This window comes from Gekko japonicus, unplaced genomic scaffold, assembly GCF_001447785.1.
Source record: "Gekko japonicus isolate JY-2015 unplaced genomic scaffold, Gekko_japonicus_V1.1 scaffold153, whole genome shotgun sequence".
Taxonomy (NCBI): domain Eukaryota; kingdom Metazoa; phylum Chordata; class Lepidosauria; order Squamata; family Gekkonidae; genus Gekko; species Gekko japonicus.
In genome coordinates, this window is record NW_015175360.1 from 1,022,593 (window position 1) to 1,036,389 (window position 13,797).

The window sequence follows — 13,797 nt, forward strand, 5'->3', positions numbered from 1 at the left end:
CATGCACAGTTCGGCGGGGAGCCTGGATTGATCCGGATGACGGGCACGGCGGCGATCCCACGGCCGCGCTTGCAGCGGTGCTTCAGGTAAGTCCTCCTCTGTAGGAGGTTCTTTTTCGCAGCAGGTTTTCAGGGTTTAGGGACGGATCGGGGATGGGTGCGCGCCGCTTCCCAGATATAGCGGTGAGATCGCACCCGTTTGCTGTGCCCCCAATCCGTCCCTCTCCCGGGCCAAAGTCTCCCGTGTGGCCGGGGCCTATGTAAGACAAATGTCAAAAAAGAGAAGTTTCTTGCAAGGAATTGTTTCAAAGTCCCAGAAATACTTGAGCAGAATTAAAAAGAAAAAAACTTGCATAAAGTACTTAGATCTACAATGAAAAAGAGAACAGAAAATGGAGTGGGTCATTTCATCTGGAAGTCTCACTTTTCCCTTAGGTATTACAGTTCACAGATGACATCCAGTGTTTCAGAACTATGTAAATGTAAAGGCTATGCTAGCACCACCATCCTTTTCCCTTTCTTAGCATTTAAATGCATCATAAATGTAAATTCTAGAAAGGTAGTAATGGCCCCGGTCACACGGGCTGGAAGATGCGGGGGGGGAGCGTGGCTGTTTGCCCTGGGGCAATCTAATGCGCGACTGCGAGATCAGACGTCCGGTTGAGGTCCCGTCGAGGTCCCGTGGCTAGGGGGGAGGTGCCGATCACACCACAGGCAAAGAAGCGGGGCGGCGCAGCAAACGGGTTTTTTTTTTTTTTACTTTTTTAAACTGAAGTGTGCGCGTGCTCCATTGGGTGCTTCTGCGCATCCGTGGAGCCTTGGGGAAAAAATGACCTGTTTGCGAGGGGACATGGGCGGGCGCCGGATGCCACCGGAAACACGATCAGATGCCCGCCCTTGCCCCACGGTTTCCAGAAACTAGTACCTCCAAGGTACTAGTTTTTTGCCGCGCATCTTCGGAGGGAAGCCTCGGTTGAGCCACGGGAGCTCTATGCTTCCCAGATGTGGTGGTGAGATCGCGCCCGGAAAATCCACCTATCTTCTGTCTCTCTAGCATGGCTACTGTTCCGTCTGACCGCAGCCAATGTTAACCTGCTGCAGTTTAAAGAAAAATGTATTGCAGTATAAGTTTTTGTGAGCCACAGCCCACTTTGTCAAATGCACATTTCGTTAGACTGACAAATATCAAGGAGTATAATCTAATGAGGAATTGTTTCAAAATTCCAATGCCTTTTGCCAGACTTGTGCATGCATCTCACATCTCCTTAGAATTCCCATGGGGAGGCAGACGGGGGAACCAGCTCTGGTTAGCCCACTTGCCCACATTTGTAAAGTACAGAGAATTGTACTTAATTTTTAAGTGCAATCTTCCACATGAGAAGGGAGGGGGAGAAATGAGGACTGCACATAAGACTGGCAACAAGCTGGATTCATGTACATTTGAGAGCCAGCAGTGATGTAGTGGTTAAGAGAGGTAGACTCAAATCTGGAGTATCAGGTTTGATTCCTTACTCCTCCACATGCAGTCAGCAGGGTGACCTTGGGCCAGTCACAGTTTTCTCAGAGCTCTCTGCTGTGGGTGTCTGCTGTGGGGAGAGGAAGGGAAAGTGATTGTAACCCACTCCAAGATTCCTTTGGGTATTGAAGAGCAGGGTATAACACCAAGTCTTCTTCTTCTGATGCACTCCTCATTCACAAGTGAAATCGACTTCTGTAAATTAGATTTGCTGTGGCTGACTATCTTTATAATTTTTTAAAATTTCAAATGGGCAAGCATTATATTTATATCTCTCTTATTTCAATGCTAACAATTTAAGAAGTCCTAATCACAATATACTTACTTAAGAATTTGTGGCTTATTATAGAACGACTGCCATCTGGAAGGTACTTGTATATTACTGTGGACTACTGGTCGGATCTGCAAAAACAACACAGGGTATGGGATGCGAGAATTTTTAAAAATTTCATCCTTAATGCTGAAGATATATGAAGGCAGATTACAGTGTTTTAAAGCCATAGCGCTTGTTCAACCATCAGTGAGTGTGACATAATCTACCATCATCTTTTTACACTCCAAATTCCACTGTGCTTTATACTTCTTATCCCCCACACAACAGTCAAGCAGGGATCCCTGGCCTTTTTGAGCCTGCAGGCACCTTTGGAATTCTGACACAGGGTGGTGGGCACAACCACAAAATGGCTGCCACAGGAGGCAAAGCCAACCACAAAATGTCAGGAAGTGAGGTTAACTCTAACAGGAACACTCCAGCATTTCAGGCAGAAGCTCAGCTTAGATCATGTCTTTTAAAATGAACATACTGTGTAAAAATATTTTCTTGTATACACACAGCTTACCTTCAGTCATGCAGTGAATGTCCTCCTTGTGCTGTGGCAGCTGCTGCTGGAAACAGTGTTTTGTTTTTCAATCTGCTCAACCAAAGATCTCCACTGGCCAATCAGAAGTCCTGCTGGGCAAAAACCCCACCAAGTCCTGCCTGCTTTCTAAAAACACTTGGCAGGCACCATGACACCTAGAGGTACCATGCAGGGGACCCCTGCAATAATGTCACAGCTAAGGTTTTTTCAGCGTCCTTCTGGGCTGTCGATACAGTTCGATCAGCAGATTAGTCATGTATAACGATGAGGTGTGTTTGTGTGTGTTTATGCATTAACAGCTACCTTGACTGAAAAACCCCACCTGGAGTACTGAATAAGGCAACATATTTTATATCGATAAAAAGAGGTGTGTCCAAACATTTCATCTGAGAGCTATTAGTACATTTGCAAAAGATAGAGGACCTCCAATAAGCACTTGTTGACAATAGTATTTTAAGAACTTTGGTTTGAAACCAAATCAATAGCACACATAGCTAAAATTAGATGTGGAAGGAGGTAACTGCTGACTTAACATGTGAACCTTTAGACTCACTGACACACTCATTCTGAGCTAAATATAACATAATGTGACAGAGTGTTTGTTTATTTATTATATTAGGCTTGTATACCGCCCTCCTCACAAGCAGGCTCAGGGCGGTTCACAACAGCCATATAAAACACATTAAATAATTTAAAATACAATTCTAAAACCCAATGGCCATATGGCACCATCATACCATTCTGGCCCTCCAGATTACATTAGCGATGGGGGAAGAGGGGTGAAAGCAGATTGTGAATGAGACAGTTATTAAGAATTATTAAACTGTTAAAAACCGTTACTGTTAAAAACCATTGCTGTCCTCAACCACATGCTTGGTGGAACATCTCTGCATTGCAGGCCCTGCGGAATTGTAACAGATCCCGCAGGGCCCTGATGTTAGCAGGCAAAGAGTTCCACCAAGTCGGAGCCAGGGCCAAAAAGGCCCTGGCTCTCGTTGAGGACAGCCAGACACTCTTTGTGCCAGGGACTTCCAATAGATGTTGGTCACTTGAGTGTAGTGATCTCCAGGGGACATACCAGGAGAGGCAATCCCATAGGTACGTTGGTCCCTGACCGTTGAGGGACTTAAAGGACAAGACCAAAACCTTGAACCTGACCCAGAACTCAACTTGGAGCCAGTGCAGCTGGCAAAGCACATCAGTGTCCCCCTAAGGACCCAGGCCACTGCATTCTGAACAAGCTGTAATTTCCAGATCAGCCTCAAGGGCAGCCCAGCATAAAGTGAGTTACAGTAATCAAGCCTAGAGGTGACCGTTGCATGGGTTACCATAGCTAGGTCAGGGTGAGACAGGTAGGGGGCAAATTGCCTGACCTGGCGTAGTTGAAAGAATGCCAGTCTGGGAACATTTGTGACTTGGGCCTCCACTGTCAAGGAGGCATCCAGACCTACATCCAGACTCCTGACTGTCTGTGCCAGTGTTAAAGGTGCGTGGTTAAGAGCTGAGAGGTAGCACCCCAAACCTGAGTCTCCCCCACCCAGCCAGAGAACCTCCATCTTTAACGGATTCAGTTTCAGCCGACTCTGCTTCAGTCACCTCACCATGGCCTCCAAGCCCTCAGCCAGGTTTCCTGGGGCAGAGTCCAACTGGCCTTCCATCAGCAGATATAGCTGGGTGTCATCAGCATACTGGTGACAGCCCAGCCCGAAACCCCCTGTCAGCTGGGTGAGGAGGCACATATAGATGTTGAACAGCATCAGGGAGAGGATAGCCCCCTGAGGGACCCCACATTTTATGGGGTATCAAGAGGACACCCTCTCATCCAGTGCCATCCTCTGACCTCCAGATTCCAGATTCCCATGGCCTCCACTGCTTCTTCTTAGTAAGAACTGCTCTGCGATGGTAAGAGGTAAGAGCCATTCTGCAATGGCAGCAGCAGCGGCATTCTTCAGATGAGGGACCACTGCAATTTCGGGGGGGGGGGTGAGCTCCATGTGTGTGTCGACCATGTGGCTACTGAGAACCATGAAAAGGATTTCGGACTATTTTATTGAGTCTACAACAAAACGTAAAGCAAATGAAGATTGTTCATCAACATCAAGGGATTCATCAATCAATACAGCTGGAATTGCAACTCCCAAGAATTCAGGTTTGGAACTTCAAAATGCAACAAGTGACTCAGGGAGTTCCACTTTGGTCTCTGAAGTTAATGGAAGCTTCTGACCCAGTTGCTGGACTGTAGAGCAGAAGAATGAATTTGTAAAAAAAATGATTGGTTATTTTTTCACGATGGCAAGTTAGGCTGCTCAGTATGCAAAAATGTTGGCTGCTAGGCACAGAGAAGAATGTGGATGTGCGGCCTTCTAAAGAACGGATAAATTGTGAGATAACATCTTATGGTGAAAATAGGAAACAGCAACCAACATCCCTGAAAAAGATTTTTGACCGTAGAGAAAGTGCAGGTCATAAAATAAATAATTAAGATAATTGAAGAAAGAAAAAAAGAAAAGCTTGAAACAGTATGTCTGAAGTCACTAACAAGAGAGAAGGAAATTACTAATAAAATATTCTGTACTGCATATAAGGTGGCTAAAAAGAACCAGTCTTTTAATAATTTTGAAGCCGGAATGGATTTACAAGAACTAAATGGGGAGAATTTTGCACTCTGCTACTGCCTGTATAAATATTATAAATCACATTGACAGTGAAATGAGAACTACATTAGTCAGAAAGATTATTGAATCAAACAGTAAAATCTCACTGATACTCAATGAGTCAGAAACCTGTACTGATAGTGTATATTCACCTCTACATTGAGGGAAAAGACATGCAAGAACCTGTAAATCTCTTCATTGGTTTGACAGAGCTGGAAGTCGTAACAGCAAATGGAATATACAAAAGTTTGATGTCTCATACTGAGTCGCCAGGGTTCACTGAAGAATTCTTAAAGGAAAATTTAGTTTCATTGGCATGTGATGGTGCTGCAGTGATGCTGGGATCCGATAAAGGAGTTTCAAAACTTTTCAAAGCCAGATTCCCTGCCATTGTTTTCTGGCACTGTGCTAGTCATAGGCTGGAATTATCAGTACATGATGTTACAAAAGATGTTTTGGGCATCAATAGATTTAAGAGTTTTTTGGACAAGTTATATGTTATATATCATTCATCTTCAAAAAATGCAAGGCAGCTCAAGTCATGTGCAGTTATGTTGGAGATAGGCATTTTAAAAATTGAAAGGATTCTATCTACAAGAGGAGTTGCATCTAGCTATAGAACTGTTTTGGCTCTTTGGCAGGATTATGAAGCCCTAGTCCTTCATTTTGAAAAAGGTAAATCAGCAAATGGTCACGACAGAAAGGACACATGCATATATGAAGGTCTTCATAGAAAGATTACATCAGTTAAATTTATTTTGGATCTCAGATTAATCTGTGATGCAAGAACCATCAGAACTGAGTTCAGATTTGCAGGAGAGAAATAGTGATCTGTACAAAGCCCACAGCGAGACTAAGTGTCTTGTTGATGTTTGTGGGAAGAGAAGCACTGTTCCAGGTCCTTATTATAAGGAAGCACTTGAGGCAACAGAAAATCTGCAATTTAAGGGTGTCCCATTGCATAGAAAAAATAGAACTGATGACCCACCAATCTCCTCAGTTGCATTCCATGATCAACTTAAAATTTCTCTTCAGAAAAGACTGCTTTCAAAAGATGACACAGAACTGTCAAGATGTGGAAGAGTTCTGGATTCTACGAATTGGCCAGCAAACTTAAGGGACAACATTCTCTGTGGGGAAGAATATACACATTGGTAAGAAGATTTCAGCTCAAAGAAAGAGAAGCCATTCCAGCCTTCAGAGAACATCTAACATTCAGAGAAGAAATGCCCAAGGAACTGCCTCAGATTGGGCGCACTCTCAATACAGCTATTTCCTCCAGTGAGTGTGAAAGGGGATTTTCCCAGATGAACCTGACTGTCACTCCTCCTTGTCAGTCAAAACCATAACAACTTTATTGTTTATAAAATTGTTGGACCTATCTTAACAGTCTTTGATTTAACAAAGTATGTTAAAACATGGTTGCTTCAAGGTCATCATTCATCGCTAGGCACCAAAAGCAAGGCCCGAAAAAGAACTGAACAAGTTGGTAACATGTCTAAAGTTTGGAAACTGCTTTAAAATTGAGGTGAGTCTGTAGTGCATGAAAATAATATTGTTTCAAAGAATCCCATGTTTCCCCATTTCCCTCTTGAGAGTTCCGGCACCACTTTTCCCAGAAAAAAAGCCCTGTCCACAGGGACATGACGAAGTTTGAGAACAGGTAAAAATAAAAATAAATCTTGACAGATGTAGATTGGCAAAAACACTGGCTTGGGGTCACTGGAGTATTTCCACACATGCTGGGGGGGGAAATTTTTGCATACTTATCCTCTCATGGCAGACCTTTGTCTTCCCCTCCTGCTGTTCCTTGGGGTTCCCTGTCCCACAGGAGCAGTATTTGGGGGAGCATATGACTGTAACAGGAGTTATATGCCCTTCCGTCCATGGAAAACTTCCAGTGGATCTAAGCCTGCAGCTTTCATTTTTACAGTATTATCATGACAAAAGTAGTACTGGCAATAAAATACACAACAAACAAAATGACACCATAAACTCAGGGGGCTGAATTCTATGGAGAGCGAACCTTGAAAAAGAGATGCCAAGGACTGGGGACCCACTCAGATGAAAAACCACACAAGACAAGTTGGCTACACTGAGGAAGGGAAGGTGAGAGAAATCATCCCTTTTTTGAATCTTCTGTCAGCAGGCTCTGGAAGAGGCCAAGACAGTTGATTCTCTTGCCTTGGCATCTCCATTTCAAGGCTCAGAAGGAACTGCTGGGGAAAAGGTCAGAAAAATCTGCTCCCACCAGCTTCTTATACTGGTGCTGCACAGAATTCAAACCAGGAGTTGGCTCCAAAGGTGCCCTTTGAGGCATAGTCACATAAGATGAATCTTCTATTGATGGAAAGAGTCTTCCATTACAGACTCCCATCTGTAAATAGATTTATCCAGAGGCAGAAGGGCACCTTCGGATCTATTTCAATATGTCTAGACTATGCGAACAGTTAGAATTATGGAATTTCAGCCATGCATTATCCTTGCCTTTTTTAAATTATCTAGATACTGATAAAACTAAGTAATTGCTTCCTCCTGTCAATAACCGAAAATGACACTAATTAAATACTCACCACCTCATCCTTCTTCTTTCTTTGAGGTTTTTTTGCCCCTATACCAAAGTAACTGACAAAAAATATATAAGACTGGATTAAACATTTTTAATTCAACTCAAAATTCACTTAGATATTTTAATGCCAGCAGCCCCCTCTTATAGTGGAGCTGGATGTGCACAGATTTTCTTGGGTATATCATTAAATACCTCAGAAACTACTACTGTGGGCTTTTCCCCATTCTCATTTTCCTTGCTTTTAAGTTCCTGTTTCTTCCCCTGGGGGGGGGTCCTGTTCTGCATGCATTTTTTCCCCTCTAGTGGTCAATTTGACATTACAATGGTTTATTTCCAGCATATCTCCCTGCAGATTTAAACAGAAGGTATTTATGCTGGAAATCAACTATTGTCATATAAAATCAACCACTAGAAGGAACAAAATGCAAACAGAACAGATCCCCCCCCCCCCCAAGAAACAGGAACTTAAAAGTGAGGAAAATGAGAATGTGAGAAGGAAAATTTTTGAACTCCAACAGGGGATAGGGGATAAAAGGCTTACCCCCAGCAGTGTAAACTCATTACATGTTACCAGACATATTCAATGGTAACTGAATTACAATAAACACATACTTATTTATTTGTATTTATTTTTCTTTCCAACCTGTTAAAATCACCACATTCGGGTTATTCACATGAGGCTATTTCACAGTATCAAAAAGCAATATAGCAAAGTCACTGTACAAGGCCCTTAACACATTGATAAATAACTTAGTTTTAGGTCTGAGGACATCACATTATTTTCAACATACTGTTAACAGCAGTATTTTCAACTTTCTAATAAGAGTCAGTCAATTGGGATTTTACAGCTCACATCATTATTTTCAAGAGCTATTTTGAAAGTCCAAAACCCACAGTGGAACTTCTGCTAGATTCCACCTTTGGTCCTAATGTATTTAAGGATAGGTAAATGGATTTGCTACTAGAATCCTACTACTGAAGGATTCACTTATAACAAGGCAAGGGGAACAATCCATATATCTAATAGCGAAGGCGCCCCCTGCGTGCGAATATCTAAATCCGCACGTCGGGGGCACCTGGGGGGCAAGGAGATTTTCCTGTACACTTGGGGCAGTCCCCAGGTGTGCACAAAAATCTAAAAAGTAGAAAAATATAGGGGGGATATTTAAATCCCCACAAAAGTAAAAGTTCGCATGCGCAGGGAATGCTCTGCGAACTGCCTCACCACCGCCACTTGGAGGGGGAAGTCGAAGGCTTGGCGGGCTGGCAGCTGTGAGCCACTCAGCCGCCGCCACCACGCGGGGAGGGAAAGCTTGGCGGGCTGGCCAGGCCTTGCCGCCGCTGGGGGAGGGGGGAGGATTGGCGGGCCGAGCTGAGACCTCACCACCGTTGCCATGGGGGGGCGGGGAGGTTTGGCAGGCCCAGCAGCTAGGAACCGCATGGGCCTCGCCGCCATTGCCGGGGGGGGGGTTGGTGGGCCCAGCAGCTCAGAGCTGCACGGGCCTCGCCGTCAGGGCCAGGCAGGGGTGGGGAAGAAGGCTTACCCGCGGCAGCTTCCTCCTTGACAAGTAAGGGGAGGGAGGGGGGAAGGAGAAAGGTTGACGGGCTGGCCTCACCACCGCCACTGGGGAGAGGGAGGGGGGAGGGAGAAGGCTGGGCTCACCTACTGCCAGTTCTGCAGGCCGGGAGCTGTGGGGAATACTCCCCCCCCCGCGAGTATTGCGGGTCCCGCCTCTTGTTATAACTACTCCTAGAAAATGTGCATCACTAGTAAAACAATTATTATACTGAATTTTATTTATTTAATTTACATACTACTATTTCAGCAAAGTAAAGGTCGCCAAAAACAGATGAATTTAACCATCAGTGCATGAACTCAGGTTTCTCATACACTTTCAAGAAGCCAGTCTCCATTTGTACAAACAAAAACCAGTTCAAACACTTGATGCAGAAACATGAATGCAAACAGCCAAATCAAACTGCTGTTCAGCATTAAATTATATTGAAAACTGTTCTGCAGCTTTCAAAGAATGTCCGTATAATTATTCCAGGTCATGCCTGCACATTCCTAAGATCACCAAACAAGAACAATGGCAGGAACATATGAACAGACAGTACTTTGCTGGTGTAAAGCTTTAGTAAACTGCAGCTGAAATGTAGAACTCCAGATCCCAAAGATGTACATTTCAGTTGAAATATTAGACTCTTCACTTGATCACCACTTAGTTAAATTGTGTAAGAGCATATTTGTTTGGGGCACCCAGTCAGCCACACCATTTAAAATTCAGGAGAATTTCTGTTCAGGTACTGCAGTAGAAATAAATGGAATATGACACACAGAATCTGGTTATCTGCAATCTGACTCTTCATATTTCAATTTACCAAGTAATCCTCTGCACTGAATCAAAAACCTTCAACACAGTGGCATTGTCCCTGTGCTGTTATTATAGCATTTTAAGTTAACAAATTCTTTTTCTGCAGCATAATTAAATAAGCAGATGGCACAAAATGGCCATATTCTGTGCAATGATATTCTAGGAGCCTATGGTTTAACATACATTCAAAATATGGTCAACATTCATCTGTACAACTTTCAGCCTTAGCAGGGAAACATTTAGCATGTTCTTGCTACACACAATTTGCCTTTCATTAACAGTAATAAAAACCTGGGAAGCAATCTGCTTCACTACACCAGTTATTCCCATCCTTGGCTGATTCTGCATGGGCTTTTCCCTCCGGTGAAACCCAATTTGGAACAGAAATTCCCCTCTGCACTGTATGCTGCTTTCACTTCCTTTGATCATCGGATTTTATGGTACCCTCCGCACTCCATGCCACTTTTGCTTTCTTTGATCATCAGATTTTATGGTACCTTCTAGATAGATCTATGGCTGTTCAGGGGTGACTTTGCAGTCAGTACAGCGTTGCCCCAAGGTATCTGGATGTGGTTTTGAGCTGCACTTTTTCCTCCTAGTTGAGAAAATGTGAATGCTAGATGCAGAATCACCCCTTGTTGGAACAGCAATACCCTATCATGTCACAAAAGCCACTAAACAATAGCCCCACCTATGACATACAGTGAAATCATATAAAATATGAAACAAAAAAATCACGTTCAATTTAATTGTTAACAACATTTAGTGCTGCACATAAAATTATACAGGGTCATTAAAAGTTCCATTTGTGGGCTAGAAGTTTCCAACCTCCCCTTTCTTGGGCTGCAGCTAGTACTGCTCAGTGAAATTCAGCTCCTGTGGGTTGGTAACCACTCAGACAACAGAAAGGCTATGATGGCTGGACTACTGCAATGCACTCTGTGCAGAGCTATCATTGGACAAAAATGGGTTCCAAGTGCTGTGGCTAGAATATTGAGTTGTTCTAGCAAAACAGAACAAACAACTGTTATTATTTCAGTTCTCAAACAATGACTCTGATTAACACAGTGTTTCTGGGCCCAATTTCAAGGTGTTGCTATTAATCTTTTAAGACAAAATAGGTCTCAGCCTTGGTTCTCTGAAGTAATGCCCCCCCTGCAAACCCTTGTATAAACTTGTTCTCAAGCCTTAAGATCTTTCAGGGTATTTCAGGAGGCAACCAGACAAAAACCTTTCCCACTGCTGCAACTGCTCACGGGAATACCTATCTAACAAGGCTTACCACCCTCCCCATGTTTAGATAACAGACCTTACTTTTTAGGAAAGACTGTACTGTTTAATTATTTATTGTTGCTATTTTGCCTTCTCCATGCTGATGTTTTATTAGAATCTGATGATTAAATAAAGTGAAAGCAGCATGCAATACAGAGGGGAATTTCTGTTCCAAGGTGGGTTTGCTAAAACAATGGAGGGAAAAGCCAATGAAGAATCGCCCTAATAAACATTGATCATATAAGATGACAAGGGCAATACCATTTCCTGACATTTTTATGTACAAGGAGTATAACAGTTAAAAATAAACAAACTGACAATTAGAAAACATAGTCCTGCAATATTTAAAGTGGAGAGCCAATTTATTATTGTAATAAGGTATTTGGGTATATCCAAGGCATAAGGTCAAATCCTACTCTTAGTTGTTAAACACAAATATAATTGATGACCAAGTTTAAATGGCAAAATACACAATGGAGCCACCAGTTATGACTGGCTCATGTGTGCTGAAATAGCTGGGCTCCCTAGGAATCAAGACAGGTAATCTCAACTTCCATGTTTATTGCAATGAAATTCAGCCGTTTAAACACCTGTCATTGATAATTGACAAAGCTGGATCTAGGCAGCCTTTCCATTAATGTAAATTGCATCAATGTAATTTGCAAATTATTATTGTACGCCGCCTTGAGCCTGCTTGTCAGGCAAGGCAGGTGAAAAGTACGCAGACAGACGAGTGATTTCAGCTTACGTACTTTTATTAGTGTGGAACGAGACAACTTTAGCTGGCTGGCAGGCCGGCTTATATCCCCCGTGAAACCACCACCCAAAACACACCCCTACACCGCAATAGGCTATTTACAGTGGCCGAGAGTTCCACAGGCTCTCGGCCGGGAACCTAGCCCTCAGATAGGTGCGGGCTAGGATCCGCTTAGTCCATTGTTTCCTGGAGAGAAGCTCGAAGGTTTTGCTTGACCACATGGAGCCCCAGTTGGCCACGCGGTCAGAACTGGATGCATTACACCGGGATAGAAATCGAAATAAATAAATAAATATCCATTCAATTTTGGTCAGTTCCCCTCCTTATTACAGCCCCCATTCCACATGGTTTATGTAGGTCCTGTGATCCCCAAAGGTAGCCTTTTGGTGACCCCTTCCTCTCCAGTGGGAAAACTGCTTGTATCCACCCTATAGAGTCACATGCATATCTTGACACTTTTGTAATCCAAATTAAAAATTTTAAGTGTGAATTTTGGCTCTTAGTTGTGAAGTTGTGGGGCAAATCATCTTGCAACTTCACTTCCCCTTCTTTAAGAAGGAATATAATGTACATAGCTGAGATAAAAATGACAAAATTTAGAAAGCAATTTGTACTGTTAAAATGTTCGATAAGCGATCAATAATAACAATGGGAAGAATTAAAATACTCACATAAACTGGATATACTTATTATGCCACTGTTTTTACTCTTGGATAATTCCCCAGATGGAATGGAGAGAGACCAAGAGGTACAAAAGAAAGGGTATTTTCTACATCATACACTTCTTTACCTCCTCTCACTTTTCTTATCTTTGTGATCTGGCCAAGCTATGAAGGGACAAAACAAAGGTTTCCTATATCCTACTGTCTCTGGTCCCTCTCAGTAATTATAAGAAATCAATAGCAGAAGAAGGTTGCCAAAAGGGCAAAGAAAAAGAAAATGTCCCGGAGGATTGACCTGTAACCTGCAACAAAAAACTCCACAAGGAGGAAAAACAGCTTTTATCTTAGATAGCCCTAACTTCTGGGAGCGTGTCTACACAGGTTTGGGATGACATTTCGATAACCAATTCCCACTAGCCACATAGCAGCCACACTACCTCCCCTTTCTGTATAGTAGACTAGAAGAACTGCAGTGGCAAAAGAATACCCCGCGTGCGGGGAGGGCGGGGTATAAATGAAATAAATAAAATTTTAAAAAATAAATACACAAAACATTTGCAAAAGGGACCTCAGCAACTTATTATTTGATATCACAGCAGCAATTCTTGGCTCAGAGCTAACATTTTCTAAAATGTCTCAGGAATACCTTGGAATTTACTAGTAACAAAAAAAATCCCAAAATATTTTAGAGCAAAATGTGTTTGTAGGTTTTGGTACACAGGGCTAGATAGATTTCTGTCACCCAAGATTTGATTATGTTTGTTCAGTGCTTTCATACTTACTTCAGTTTCTTAAACTTTTCCCTTCCAGCAGCCACATACTTGCCTCCTGAGTGCAAGTCAGTCAGGTCTTTAACAGAATGCCCTTCTCGGGGTGTGTACACATTCCTCACGCCGAAAAGTGTTGCCACACCTTCATTTAGCTGTATCATAAAGGCTTCAAAGGTGGGAATATATCTATGGTTGATCACAAACCTCCTCCCCAAGAAGAAGGGATCACCGTTACGGTATACCCAAATCGTCCGAGCTGGGGTCACATCTGTCAGGCTGTATACAGCTCGAGACCGTGGGGCTGCCACCATGTTGAACACCCCAGTTTGGGGGTGTGGGGGGTAAAAAGCACCACAGTGCCTG

General features: G+C 43.1%; 1 protein-coding gene across 1 annotated transcript in view; it reads right to left on the bottom strand.

Moving 5' to 3' along the window:
• Nucleotides 1-13,745, bottom strand: part of DCDC2C (doublecortin domain containing 2C) — an 18,895-nt gene extending 5,150 nt beyond the window's left edge. The window contains exons 1-3 of the mRNA XM_015425357.1: nt 13,447-13,745; nt 7,603-7,654; nt 1,841-1,917 (exon numbers count right to left, since the gene is read on the bottom strand). Of these exons, the coding sequence (XP_015280843.1) occupies nt 1,841-1,917; nt 7,603-7,654; nt 13,447-13,745 (428 nt within the window). The remainder of the gene's footprint in view (nt 1-1,840; nt 1,918-7,602; nt 7,655-13,446) is intronic.
• Nucleotides 13,746-13,797: the final 52 nt, after the last annotated feature.